Genomic DNA, 14,607 nt, shown 5'->3' with positions numbered 1-14,607 from the left:
GTTGTGTATGAATTAGGGGAATCCTGAAAGTATAGCGATCGATAATCGACCAACCGTTATGCTCGTGTCTCTCCGATACGTCACTGGTACCCAAAATTCCTACATTTGTCGCATTTGTAAATAAAATTTTTATCATCATACGATGTAACCTGTTGTCATTTCAATTTAATAACCCGAGTGTCCATACTACGCAACTGAGCTTTCACACTTAATTTATTAGAATATGAGGATAAAGGTGAAAGTTCATTAAATCTAGACACGTGAAATGATAATCTTTTCTTTAGTGAATTATACGATACAAAAGTATATTTACAAATCTACCATATCGTTCGGAATAATACATACAATACAAGGTTCATTGTACTCGTTATAAGTTGCGTGAGTCTCGTGATTGTCCGTCCGCAATCTCGAAGCGATTTGTGACAATCAAAGTGACAACAAAAAGGAAAAAATAGGCTTATCGACACACGATTCGATTTCTGATTTTTAAATTGTGACGATTCTTTGGCAATCGATATAACATCCGACGCTAGCAAAATACAATGAAAAAAAGGGGCAGACAAGGGGATTATCTATTTGCAATTATAAAAAATACACACAGTCAAAAAGTAACGTTGATAAGAACATGTCTCTGGTTTCTAGCAATGGTTACATCAAAGCAGGTATATTCGATATTTTTGTACGAGAGCAATGACGTGCACGTGTGTAAATACAGGATTGTCAATACCTATTTAAACTCACGAATGACTGTTAATTACCAAGATTACCAAATTCGTCGTTTATTGAAATATTTACACGAATACTATATGAATCCTGTTCAACTTGAATTGCACGACCAAAATGGTACAGGATTTTGTCAATAAGTTAAAATTTCACTTTCGTTCCCTTAGATGCTATACAATTGCAAATAAATAATGCGGGTGAAGGTCGCAATTTTTCTTTGAGTAAATGCAATTCGCAACGTAGCTATAAATATACGACGTTAAGCCTACGGGACTACTTTGTACCATTCGAACATTGCTTTACAAAATTGTATAAAAATTTTCTGTAAAAGTATTAACATCGATTTTTAAATATTTTTGCGGCGACGCATAAATAAGTCCCGAAGGATTAATCGATATTCGATTTTCTTATCATATACATATTACCTTAACACAAAACATTTATACATATACGACTGACTATACTACTAAATAGTACGTTAATACTAAATAGTGTAACTATCGTTTACCTTTGGTACAATTCTCGCTATTGACTATAAATTATGAATTCTCTTTGTTCCGTCTAATCAACGTGATATTATCAAAACACAGCGGATCGTGCATGCTCTACAATCTACCTTCGTCATAAATAATCTCAAACTTAGAGAATTAATCCATACAAGTAACCCTTCGACAAGCATGTAAAAGAAATTCACGATCTACCTCTAAAACTTCCTCAATTTTCTATTTTTCTGCTGACGATGAATAATTCTGACAATAATTGTTCAAGCATCAAATACTGCATAATGCGTTGAAACGAAGCTGCAGCTATGAATCGATTATCTCAGAAGATCTAACGTTCCTCTACTTCCCTAGCGCAAGTCTTGTCATCTTTACTAAATTAGTGGTTGCGTTCATATGAACAAGTAATTTTCATAGTCCGCGTACGAAGACGCTGTGATGTGTTTCGAGGAGATCGGCGTCGAGGGCACGCTCTGTGGCAGTTGTTGCACTCGCGGAAGTTGAGTCGCATGTGGTACTACGATTCTCGCTTGTTGATTCAAAGAACCCATTGACAGATGATGCTGATCGATATTATGAACGTTGTTGTTATTGATCGAACTCGCGTCTTTCGACTGGTACAAAGACGGATGATTGTTGTTGTCTGCACTCTGGAAATGGTGGGCCTGATGGTTCCCGTGAAGGCTCAGTCTTGACATCGCCACGCTGATGCTCGAGTCCGACGCCCACATGCTCTGCGAACAAGACGATTGTGTAACGAATTTGACTTTCTATTATATCCTTCTGAATAATGCCGCATCGCGCTGGTTGACGCACCGCCTCGAGATCTGTCCGCGCGCGCGTAATTACGCTCAGCCATCTTGGAGCAAGTACAAGATGAGGAATTCCTTTGTGTTTCGACCGTGAGAACATGTATCCGTTTTGTTTCTTTCAAATGATTTTTCATATAAACAATTTCTTTTTATTACTACTATGGAGTAATCAACGTATAACATTGATCAGTTCGTATTATGAAATAGTCTCTTATTTATTAAGTATAGAGAGAATGAAACTCTGATTAAGACGGGGAATATTTGGTAACGATCTTAAAAAATATGAAACTGGTAATACAGTTTCTCAGTTGATTCTCAATTATATTCAGGAAATTAACCGACAATTGATATTTCGTTTACTTATAATTATAATGCTTTTCTTACTTTTCTTCTATGAGGATTGTAATCAGGATTGCGTCTTATGCGGAGATGACGATCGGTGCTCGTCCATCGTTGCGTGACTTTAAGGGGTGAGTCGTCTGGGTGCAACTTCCTTTGGTATTCCTCGCCTTCGCAGACTTCGTACAGCGAGAACTGCTCAACGCGCTCCTTCGAGCTATAGCAGCTCAATAACATCTGGATCAATTCGTCCACAGTAGTCTGTTCCGAGACTAACAGACTCTTATACTTACGATTTAATTACAAGCGAAAATTACGCGGGAGTGTGCGTAACTTACCCCGGACATGAGCGCGCTGTCGTGTATTTTGACAAGCCCACCACGATGCGTCTGCAAGGAGAATCTGCAACAAGAAAACATCCGTGAATCTCGGAGCACGTCGCATGCGCCGGTGAGTTGAAAGAGAATCAGAGAACACTACTTCTACGTAAAAACACGGGTCTCGAACGTTCAGTTAAACACTGTCTACGCAACGTACACCTTCGCCGGAAGTTTCGAGCTACCAAGAAAACATTGCTAACAGCCAGCCTTTTCTTCCGCCGCATGGCAGAAACTTTGACACTTCGAAATCAAACATTTCTTCCTGCCATTTATACACTTTTTCCAAAAAAAATGCCAATACTGAGTAATTTGATTTAATTAACTATTCAAGACATGCTCTACTTATTTAAAGTAGTTTTATACCATTATACTAGATTGCTAGGTACCATCTTCTTTTTGTATTGGCTATCTTTTTAATAACTACCCCAAGAGAAGTCAGAATAAAGTAGCTAGTGGTTATCGATTAAAAATGCTACCGAGACGACATGATAGAACACGCGTCCCTCCGTTCCATTCTTTAGATTATTAGCATAAATAAAGGCACGCCTTGCGCGCGGTCGAGCCAAACGGCCCGAAGAAGCCAGAACAAAGGGAATCTCTCGAAAGGACGTTGCTCGTAGTTGGCTCGTGCTCGTCGACCCACAAGAAGTCGTATTTACGGTCGGTCGCGAGCCCTGAAATTACGTCACGAAGCCGACCAAAACCGAGGGGGAGACGCTTGGATTCGAAGCGGTCGGAGACGTACCTGGAATCGCCACGAGGATGACACGATTGCAAAACGGCAGGCCTCGCGTCCTCGTCCAGGGGTAGCACGGTCCTCACGTTCGGTCTTCTCACAGTGACCTCCATGGTGAGGTAGAATAGCCTTGGATCGCGATGCCTCATACGATACTTGTTCAATAAGTTCTGGACGATCTCACGGCATGTCGTTTCGTACGTGATGCTCAGAGTTTTGTACTCGATGTCCGGCCGCAGACATTTCGCGTACACCTTTATGGTTGTCTGTAAAAAAAACAACAGTGTCTCATTACAGAAATATCCTAGTTTAATGCTTAGAAAAATATCCCGAAAGTCATAACAGTTTCCAGCTTAGGGTTTAAGGAACGGGTTATTCTAAGAACGAATAGGAAGTTTCCTTAAACGAATCTGTGGCGCAGGAAGGAAAGGAGTCGAAAAAACGGCGTCCTGTTGTCGCAGGAGGAGCAATAAAAAAAGATGGGTAAAAAGTCGACCCGACAAGAGCCTCGACAATTAGCCCATAATTAACCGGGAGACAGACGTTGGCCACGCGCGACGCATAAAACGCTATCAACCCTTCAGATACCCGGACTACGAGGGGATGTGCGTACTGAAAATAAACCAGGCAAGACACCAGATCACCCCGTTCGCAGATGAGTTAAAGTCGTGTCGCGTGTGTATTCATGTGTCAAGATTAGAGCCGCGTTCGTGCAGCGGTAGTTCATAAAATTAAATGCTATTCTAATTTTGTAATAGTTTGTTTATCAATTAAATCTTTCAGATAATAATTACATTCTTCGAATATACATAGCTAACAAGTTTCCTTTTTGTTCTGTCAACTAGTAATTCTAAACGTGTACAGACATATAATTAAGATGGGTAGGGATTAAAATAACTATTACTAATTATAGTCATCCGAAGTCCGAGAGAGGTCTGTCGATACACCAGATGTTACGCGTCGAAGATTTGGCCCACACGTTCGCAAGTACCACTCAACGTTTGGGAAACACGTGTAGGCAGATTTAATGTCCGCCGCGCCACGCTTTATTTCCAACTGTGACGACTTTCGCTGAACGTGCTCCGAATAAAAGAATGCCACCGATCAAATCGGGATCACGTGTCGGTGGACAATGAATTTCGCCCAGATAGAATCTACACATGAGCTAAACGCAATTCCCAATTGGATTTTCGCTAAGCTACGAGCCGTACACGACGAGCACGTTCTCTCGGAATTATCCTATTCACGAATATCATTTTATATCGTTAATACGTCCCCTTCATGATGAACATTTGATGCCTAAATTAAATTAAGCAACATGAATAGAGATTATACTAGCATAATTCGCGTCTGAATGAGTACGAAATTATTCCATGACAATTACTAAGCACTTGGTCAAATATTTTTTTAAAATAATACGTTCACTGACTCGTTAAATTAATTAAAACAACTAAATGAATAATAAAATGAGAAAATGATCAAATATTATAATAGGGAGGTCATCATAATTTTTCGAATAATAATTAAAATGTTTGTCATCGCAATAATTGTAGTAAATAATGAATAAGATGAGAGAGAAAAGTAAAAAATAGATGTATTTTCTGAAAAATTGTCTGATATTATTCTGTATTCTAAAGTAGCTCTGGCAAACTGTGCTTATCTAGAGAACCGAATTCCTTCTCAAAGTTTCGATATTTCAATTTCGGTATCAAGATGTAGCACTAGATTCGTAGTTGTATTTGCGTTTCAGCTAAACAAACAGCGGGGTTCTAGGTACGCCTTCGCAGTGGAATTCTTACTGGCATTTTACGAGAACCGAGAATCGATGGAGAGTCGGCCTGCTCCGTTCTAACTAGACCTAACAAAAGCACGTGTACACACCGTTCGTGTTAAACCATTCGCTTTTTTTTAGAACAGTTAGATATACCATGCATTTAAAATAAGTCTATCTTACAACTGTTTTGCAACGTCCACTTCAGTACAAACTATTTTATTTCAGTAGTTTATCAAAAAACGATATCGGAAAGTCACAGAGGAAATGATTAATATAACAAATACATGTATGTTATTTCTGCTCACAAATTCTTGTTATCTCTTTCAATTGTTTAATAACACTTTAGTACTCTTATACTTCTGGTAGGCTTTATCTTCTTGATAATATTTCCTCTGAATCTGTTTTCGTAAAAACTGAAGGAATGATTGTACGTACGTATCCATAGTGGCGACGCGGAGATATAGCGAGATTTCTGATTCATCGCAGAAATACCAATACGCTTACGCGCTGCCATTAATGCGGTTTACGCGGAATTCTCAGGTGCTCGTGCACCGAGGTATCGATCTTTGTTCGACTTTTTCCTCTCCTTGAACGTGGCTGCCACTTGTGGCAGTTTCTTGTTCGATGACTCCAAATTCCTCCTGCAACATCAACTTCCCGGAACTTTGGTGATGTGTAATTTGAAATCTTGTCTTCGCTTTCTTTCTGGCCAAACGCAGTCTCATTGTCAGGAATCGTAGCGGGTCACCGAGCTATTCTATGTATAATCAATTTAGAAAACTTCACAAAGCGGTCCCTAGCAGTAAAGTTTATGACCCTATTCTGCACTGTTAGGCCAACTAAACTAAATAGTCGGTATTTTCCGCCCTTTTTTACACATCTGCTTACCAGATTTTACCTTCCCTTTTGTCTTTCCATCATGCTTCGTTAAATTCGAAACGCTTTCTAAATTTATTGCCTGCTATGGTCATTCTTCGAGGGCTCGGAGAGTCCCGCACGCGTCACTCAAGGCCGATACCTTCGAGTAACCGCCAACTCAGGACGTTTACCTTTCTGCTCATCGAACTTTGACAAATCCAGTCATCCATTCCATAACTTGTTAATTGCCAATCATGCTCACCTCGTCACTTTACATTCTTTTGATATTTCCACTAGATATCTTACAAGCTATTAGTATCTAACAAATTCTATCAAAACATTTTCACATGTGTATACTATGATAGTTATAATTAACTCTAATGTCAAATCACTCATGATAAAGATCAAATATGTTCATTATCTCGCATCCTTTCAAGAGCAGACAAGTTACTCCAATGACATTTTTGCGGCGTAACCAGGTTGATCGTGTTGTATTTATATAACGGTACGGTTAAAGTGGTACATTCCTGGCGAACTCGAACCATCGATGACGATCCAGGGAGGAGCCGTCTACGGTCAATCGGCGGAGCGTTTCCCTAGCGGCTAACGAAAGAGAAAATAATGCAGAAAAGGCACCCATATACATATAGACGACCGCGTACAAGTGTCAAAGGGAGGGTCTGCGGCTCGTCAGCAGTCGCTTTGGGAAGGAGAGTTGCCACCCCGGGACATCAATATCTTCCAGCCTGTTATGTGAGCACCGAAATACACGTTAGGATATTTCGGGGAAGGTGTCCATTTGGGTTAACAATATCGTCTCAGCAAACGTAACCGCATGGAGACCATTACATCATGAAAAATATAAAAAAGCCATTTTTGTGAACGCTATGTATCTATTGAAGAATATTAAATCGATTTACTTATTGTCTACTTTAATCTAAGAAAGTGAGACATGATGTAATAACTCACTCGAACCAATTAACGTGGAATTTCAGTAAATGAATTAGAACATTTTTTGGTAATTGAATTTTCTATGTAACTGAATAACTCGGCACGGAAGACAGAAGAATTAACGGTTCCCCTTTGAGAAGCCGAAGAAAATGTCTATGTAAACGAGTCGTTCTGATGGGAAGGTTAACAGGCAGGAATTTAACGAGGAGGAAGTTCAACCCGCGTTAAATGAAAATCCACTGGATATGTAATCTGGCGTAGCGGGACGAGAGTAAGTAAAAAAATTTAGGGAACGAACTCGAGGGTGAGCATTCGACTGGAATGAAAGTCGCCATATGCTGGCAAAGTGTCTTATAATGAAGGGTGCTTCCTTAACAGGAATTCATAAAGCCCTATAAACCCTCCGTGCTTCGAAGAATGCGTTTCGAGGCACTTCCAGGTTTTCGATCAGCGAAATCACCGTTCAAGGGAATCTCCGTATTGCTTCGTTTTAATTCAGAGAGTATTTCCGTGAATTCTATGGTGAATTTCCACGTACGCGAATTTAGCTGACTCATCGGTGTTACTATAAATAGGTACGGTGGTATCGACGGCTTATCGTTATCACTGTAGATGTAGGACGTCAATATGTCGAGTGTTCCACCCGGTATGTCTCGCGTAACCCCTTTTCGAGGCAAGGAAAACGACACCTTTCAACGGAAATGTTGTTGCACGACCTTGCCGTTATTTTAATCAAGTAATAAATTCATGTATAATTATCGCCTATGAAAAACCTAGCCACTTATGAACGTTCACCGCATTTATTATAATAAAAAGAAAATTTAGACGATTAATTATGGCAAAGAAGGTGACATTTATTTTCATCTTCGAGCAATCGGAATGACGGGCCGATCCTTTGAAAATAGCAAGAGATCGGAAAAAACAGCGCACTTTATAATTAGAGCGAGAACAAAATCATGCAAGGCTGGTTTGAGAATCGTCTAGAATTTCTTCGCGCCTACTGTCCCACGCCAATGAAACCAGTCAACGCATTGTAATATTTTCAGCTCTCCTCTTTTGTTGCTCATATGTCATGTCTACTTTATTGCAATGAGCTTCATTGTACGCACTTCTATAAAGCCAGGACCGAACTCTTCATTAAAATAATTTGTTATGGCAAAAGGCAAAATATCACGACAAAAACTTCTAAATTTTCCCCTTTCGTCGCATAGAATTCGACAACGAAGGATTCATTAATTTTCATGCGAGCCCACGTAGACTGCCACGCGGTACACAACCTCGGGTTGAATGGTGGCAGTATCACCGAAAGGTGTCCCAGGTAGGAGACCCCCGCATAATAAATTCCTTATCCCAGAAGTCTATTGAATCTCGAACGACGGTCCTTCCCTTACCCCGTTCTCTCAACTGGCACGTGCTTTTCGACTCTCAGCTGCCGCGTCCTCTCACAGAGTTTTCAGGTGCTGTTGCCGTTCAAGCACGTGTCCCCTCTCTGATTTCCGGCCAGTGAAAAAAAAAATGGAAAACGAAGACGAAGGAGGATCGCCTGGCGACGCTTAGAACAAAAACTCGCCCCCGGACGCGACACGAGGAATTCGTATCCTTCGCCTCGTCTCCTCGCTCCTCCGAAGCCACGAAACGATCGTTCTGCACGGTTGCACCGACTTCGACGACGGAAATCGAGGTCACAGGGTTCTGTTCTCCGCGATCTCACCGTGTCAGAAGCATCAAACGAGCAGGATCCTCGATAGAAAGTGATTTCATTACAATTACACGAGGCTTGTATTACTGGAAAGATCGGATTCCTTCAGGCTTTGGATTGAACGATAAAATGGATATCCAGTATACGTGGAATGTACAATTGAAATTAAAATAGCTGTAATCTTGTAACCATAGTTCGGTTCGAAAGTTATAAAGAACTAGCTGAACAGGTATAATCCGAGCTGTCACACGATAATTTATTAAGAAAACCTTCGTTACTGCTGTCATCAACGTTGTTTAATACAGTGTAGTCAGCAAAAAATGATCGCGAGCTTCCAATATCGTGTTCGTTGTCATCATTTACGTTAATTAAATCAGCAATTTCAAATTATATGTATTATGATTATAATAAAAGTGTAAAAATTAATTTTATTACGACTCCCGTGGAGATTCTATGTTCTATGATTAACGAAGTAACGAAGTTAAGGAAATATTGATTAGATTTTGATTATGATTTCCTGCAGCGGCAAGAGTGGAGAACGATGGGTGGTTACCCAATCGGCAATTTTTATTCCCGTTAGACATTGGGCAAAGTTATGTAAACCGGGTCGTGCGACGATTCGAGCACAAAAGAAGCCACGAGCGATGGTGTTGGTAAGTACTGGTGGTGGCAACGCGTTTCCTCGCCACTCGCTCACGCGCAAATCGTGCAAGTTTCCATCCAGGCGTGCGAAGTGTGCTCCGTTCGGCAACAATTAGGCCTTCCCAGGCTTTCGTGCATTGTTCCGTGGCGGGAAAGTGCCATGCCGTCGCGAAAGTAACAACCCGCAGGAAACGAGAAGCCCACGATTTCTCATTGAACTCGGCGACAAGATCGTTCTGGATCGCTCGGGACGATCCTGAAAGATGCAACGAGTACAACCGCATTGTTTCTAGGCACCCAGAGAGAGTGCTTTATCGTGTTCCCGATTGAAAATGGCGCGGAGAGTAGCTCGTAATACTTCTCCGTTATTTCCTTTCTAATTTGACAACAAACTATTCTTGCATTCAGATTCGAAGGATAGTCTATAAAATTTATTTAACAATATCACTCAAGTGAAAGTATCAATTAGTTGACATATTGGATTTTCATTGCAAGGGGTAGACATGCTGAATCATTATAACGAATATTATACCAGAAGTCGTGTACACAATGGAATAAAAAAGCGGACGTTATTTCGTAACCACATTGCCAGTCGGTTTGCATATCCTGTTAGTGCAATAGTACGCACCTCAGACGATACTTTGCAACGAACAATGAGGACTTATCGAGAATTTGAAACGAAATAGTGAATGCAAAGCACACGAGCGATCAATGAGAGTACGATTAAAGATATTTTTTCAAATGACTTTATGTTTTACGGAAAAGTCGCTGCATAGTCAGTTCGATCTCGGACGCCTGAAAATCGCGTGGCGGGGTCAAGAATTCCTCGCCAGGGTCAATCACTGTTACTGGCATTAACGGAGCTAGGCATTTCGTCTGACCAAGCAATTACGCGGCAACGTCATACGTTGATTCGCGACTTTTCGCCGACAGCTCAGTGGTTGTAACAGAAAGGAAGAAATAGCTCTATTTCGAAGCATACAATCAAAAATGTCGTTGACATTTATCAGTGTACGATCCTCAATTTATATTTGTTGAAAAAACGAAAGTAGACTTTAATTAACAAAATGATATACACTGATAAAACCTCAATACATCAATTACGAAATATAAAAATAAAAAAACAAAATCAAGGCAGATGAATGAATGTAACAATTAAATAACAAGAAGAATTTATAAAATGACCAGCAGATCCTAATCGCGTTGTCAATCAATTGTTCTTGCAAGCCAACACATTTTCTAAGTTGATGAATACATATTTATCCACTTACCTGCGCCCTTCAATCCGTGAGACGCAGATAAACGATATAATTAATAGCTCGTTACGATCCTTAGGAACGAAGCGTGAGCCCAGAACCGTGAATGATTTCATTTAAAAAACCGCATAATCAATCCCCGTTTGAGCAAATTCCATAAAATTGCTTTCTACCTAAGTACATGAGTTAATGAACCGCTAGTGCCGTGGCACGCTAAGCTTTATCGTGGTATCATAAATACCATGAGATAAATGAAATTACGTGCGATCGATGTGGAAAGACGCACTTAAGAACGGACTACGAAGTTCAAGAAGCTCGATACCTCTTGTCATCGGACCGATTTCAATCGATTAACGTGCACACGTGCGACTATCGTCGCCCGCAAGAAAACAAGTACCTCTAAATTCGATCTCAAGTGGCTGTACTCGAGTCTGATATAAATGAAACAATTGAAATTATTGATTTATACCGAGCCGTTGTAGAATTGTATCTTAATACAAGAGCACGATACCTACGCAATTTGTATCAGAATAACGCTTGGAAAATACATCAGCATTTTCCTTAAGATCTAAGAATAAAGCAGACTATCTTTCTTAGATTAATGCTGCATTTTCTTCTATCTCACTTTTAATGTATTAATTTCTCAATATGAAATATGGTGTCTTAAAGGACATTTCATTAGTGACAGAACATGTCATTAAACAGAAGGGTGCAATCGTTTGCTGCAGACCACACAGAGGGAGGCGTTCTTGAATTCGTCCGCCACACCGCGTCGGAGTGGAACCGTGTCCGGTCGTGCACGTCCGTCCATCCGACGTCCAAGTGGCTGACAATTGACACCCGTTTCCGGCGCTTCCATGAAAGAAACAACGCGGAGGAGGCTCTTCGAGGCGAAATATGGGGCACGTGCCCTCATCGTCGCATCGCGTGCCCGCTTTCACGTGCACGCACGCCCTCTCGTCCAGCGTCTTCCTCCCAGTATGCAATATGTTCCTGGTACACAGGAACATAATACCGTCATGCTGGAAAGCTTCCTTCCTGCGGCATGTCCTCCAAATCCGATGCTGCTTCTCCACGGCCATATGGCACCGCCGCCGTCTTCATAGGTTTCTTGGCACGAGATGAAAGCGCAACTGCACGAGATGCATCGTTGCGCGTAGAAACATGTATGGTCGTTGATAATGATTTTTCGGTCGATGAACTTCACTGAATGATACCCAGATAGAATAAACTTTTTCTCTGGTGATGGTCCGATCATTGACCGAGAATGTTATTCGCAATAAATAGCATTGGTTGAGTAATAAAATCGGATGTATAAATGCTTGAACGCCTCCTTTAATTGAATCGTGTCTCCGATCCTATTGCGGCAATTTTTTGGTTCAGTAACCATACAATGGGCAATTTGTTGAATGGAATAAGCGCGTTACGCTACGAGTCACATACATTACTTAAATACTGACGATAATGAAATTAAGGACTAGTCACTGTGTTTCGGTGAACCTGATTGTTTCAGCAACCACACTTCCACCTGTTATTTTACGAGACCGTAAGGAAGCTTTGGCTTTGCGAAATCGATATTTTAATGGACATTGGCCAGGAAATCGTGCAGCTGTTTACACAGGGTGTCACGAAGTGCGTCCACTTCGGTTTGAGGGCCAGTAGATGGCTGCCCGATTTTTTAAGCCGGTGCCACTCGAGAAGGCTCCTGCGAGTAAATATGTACGGCATGCATTCGTCGTCCGTTGGCACTGTAGTCTTGAGGAGAGGCGCGTGCTTCTGGTTCGCAGAACGTCTAACGAAGCTCTAGCTACTGTAGTCCGTGACTTCTTCAAGAGATGAGCCACTTGATGCGTCCAATTAAAATGCGGTTGCCGCTCGCGGAATCGCCGAGAGGAAAAGAAATTCTGTGACAATTAAGACGAAGACCACTGTCACCGTATCAGATTTTCAGGCGCATCGAGACACGGTGAAAACCGGCTGGGTCTCCACGCTGTTTATTTCTTCATACGCTAGTCTATTCCCATTGCTAATTGTGATGCCTAAGTCAGAGAGTGACAATCGCAAAGTTTGTGGGTCGTACTGCTTGACGACCGGATAAATCAAACTGTAAATCCAGTTCGGACATTAGTCTGACTATTCGGCTCTCCCGAGGCGGATAGGAAACGTCAAACAGTAACGTTCCGCGTAATTTACGTTCCAACTGTGCGCGTTGAGTTACGACGTGTAATTGTCCCAATAAGACTATACCGCTACCTATGTCTGTCTGCGTTGGTTCGCTTAAACGCGACTCCGATGCACGTCCGCCTTTTACGATGACTAATTGAACACACTACACCGCGTGCAACTTTCTTATTAACTTTTACTTCTACGTTAATAATACACTTCTCGACAACGGATCGATCAATCTTTCAAATTACCTGTATCTTTGAAGTCATAACGCTCACAATGTGGCAGGAAGCATTCAACGATTATCGTTCTTGCTACTGTATTCAAAGGAAGACATTTATTTGCAATGTTTAATAATTTTTATGTATTCTCGACAAGTGTGACTGAAAATCTTGTTGAATTTTGCTCGATTGAGGATTGTATGGCCTGATTATTATTTAGCTTGGTGATAAAATTCAGTCATATATTTTATAATATTCTCGTTCTCCTTTTTATTTGTTTATATTTACTAGTGCGGTCTGATCTACGATATTAAGAGAACGGGAGGTCGGTGACAGACGGTCGTCGCAGGTCCGTATAATTGGTCCTTCCTCTGCTGCTGATTGTTTTAAACGAGAACAACTCGACCAACTTTAAGTCCCCCGTTACCACCAACACGCGCGCGATTATTAGCGGCACAACCAGCATACACGGAACGCTTACATCCGGTTTGTGGACCGTGGAAGGGTGACAATACAATTCCACGCTAACTCGAGGTAAGTACGACTCTAATCTCATAGAGAATCGCGTAACATCGCTCTTTTTCAGTCACGACATTATTAAGTCCATCAACTTTTATCCACACTGTCCGCTCAGTTTTATTTTCCTTATTACTTGTATATGCTATGTACGATACGTACATCATGTACGTTCCTTCATGATTTTTAAAAACTTTATGCGATATGGAAAATATAATAATCAACGAAAACGTTCGAGCTTAATTTGTACAAGTATACGTTTCGTCATGTTAATTTAAAAACTATTTCACTGAACAATTTCGCATGATGCGTGGTCACGATACGTAGACAAAAAGCGATACATCGCGGTCACGGAAGGGTGAAAGACTAACTAACGTAAGACTGCGGTGACTTTATCTATGCACGTGATCGTACGGTTTTCAGCGTTCCTACGTTCCTCGAGCCTGGCCCTGGTAAAATGTCGCCCCTTGCATCCTGCGCACGATGCACGCACCTGACTCGGATTGTCGTTGCCATAAAGCGATAAGGTCGACAAGGGAAGGTTATCTGGAACGGAGGTGGTTCTTTACGTGAATAATGCAAAAGCAGCGAGACGCAGTCGCCGCGAAATATATGCACGGAGTCTTATAGAGAACCGCTTAAAATTCCATAATACCGTTCATCTCTAATTAATCGTCATTCTTCGAATGAAGGGTGAAGAAAGAATTTTCTTGTTCTTGCAGAGAATCGTTAACATTGAACGAGATTGCAGGTCAAAAATAAAATGGGTGAGCAGTGACGACCGGCTTCATTTAACCCGCCTCCTTGACTTCACTTGACCAAGTGTCAATAAGTCCTAAGCTATGTCAGGACCGAAAACCAGCTGAAACGTTCAACCTTCGACCATTTCAAGTTTTTCTCGAGATAAATGATGATTTCAAATATTCCTCTGCTCTTAATTAAATGATACACCTTTTGTAATAATGATTTAAAGTGATGCGATTTTTCTGAACTTAGTACACGCGTGTCTATTAATTTGATGACTATATATAAAC

The 14,607-nt window shown here is 41.1% G+C and overlaps 1 protein-coding gene across 1 annotated transcript in view; it reads right to left on the bottom strand.

Moving 5' to 3' along the window:
• Positions 1–261: 261 nt before the first annotated feature.
• rau (RA domain-containing protein rau) overlaps positions 262–14,607 on the bottom strand; it is a 27,748-nt gene continuing 13,402 nt past the window's right edge. Inside the window, exons 3-6 of the mRNA XM_018036429.2 lie at positions 3,500–3,756; positions 2,713–2,776; positions 2,420–2,662; positions 262–1,957 (exon numbers count right to left, since the gene is read on the bottom strand). Of these exons, the coding sequence (XP_017891918.1) occupies positions 1,616–1,957; positions 2,420–2,662; positions 2,713–2,776; positions 3,500–3,756 (906 nt within the window). The 3' untranslated portion in view covers positions 262–1,615. The remainder of the gene's footprint in view (positions 1,958–2,419; positions 2,663–2,712; positions 2,777–3,499; positions 3,757–14,607) is intronic.

The sequence above is a fragment of the Ceratina calcarata genome, unplaced genomic scaffold, assembly GCF_001652005.2.
Source record: "Ceratina calcarata isolate Rehan_Ccalc_2016 unplaced genomic scaffold, ASM165200v1 scaffold151.2, whole genome shotgun sequence".
Taxonomy (NCBI): domain Eukaryota; kingdom Metazoa; phylum Arthropoda; class Insecta; order Hymenoptera; family Apidae; genus Ceratina; species Ceratina calcarata.
The sequence above is the reverse complement of the archived record's forward strand: the minus strand, read 5'-3'. Positions and strand labels throughout refer to the sequence as shown.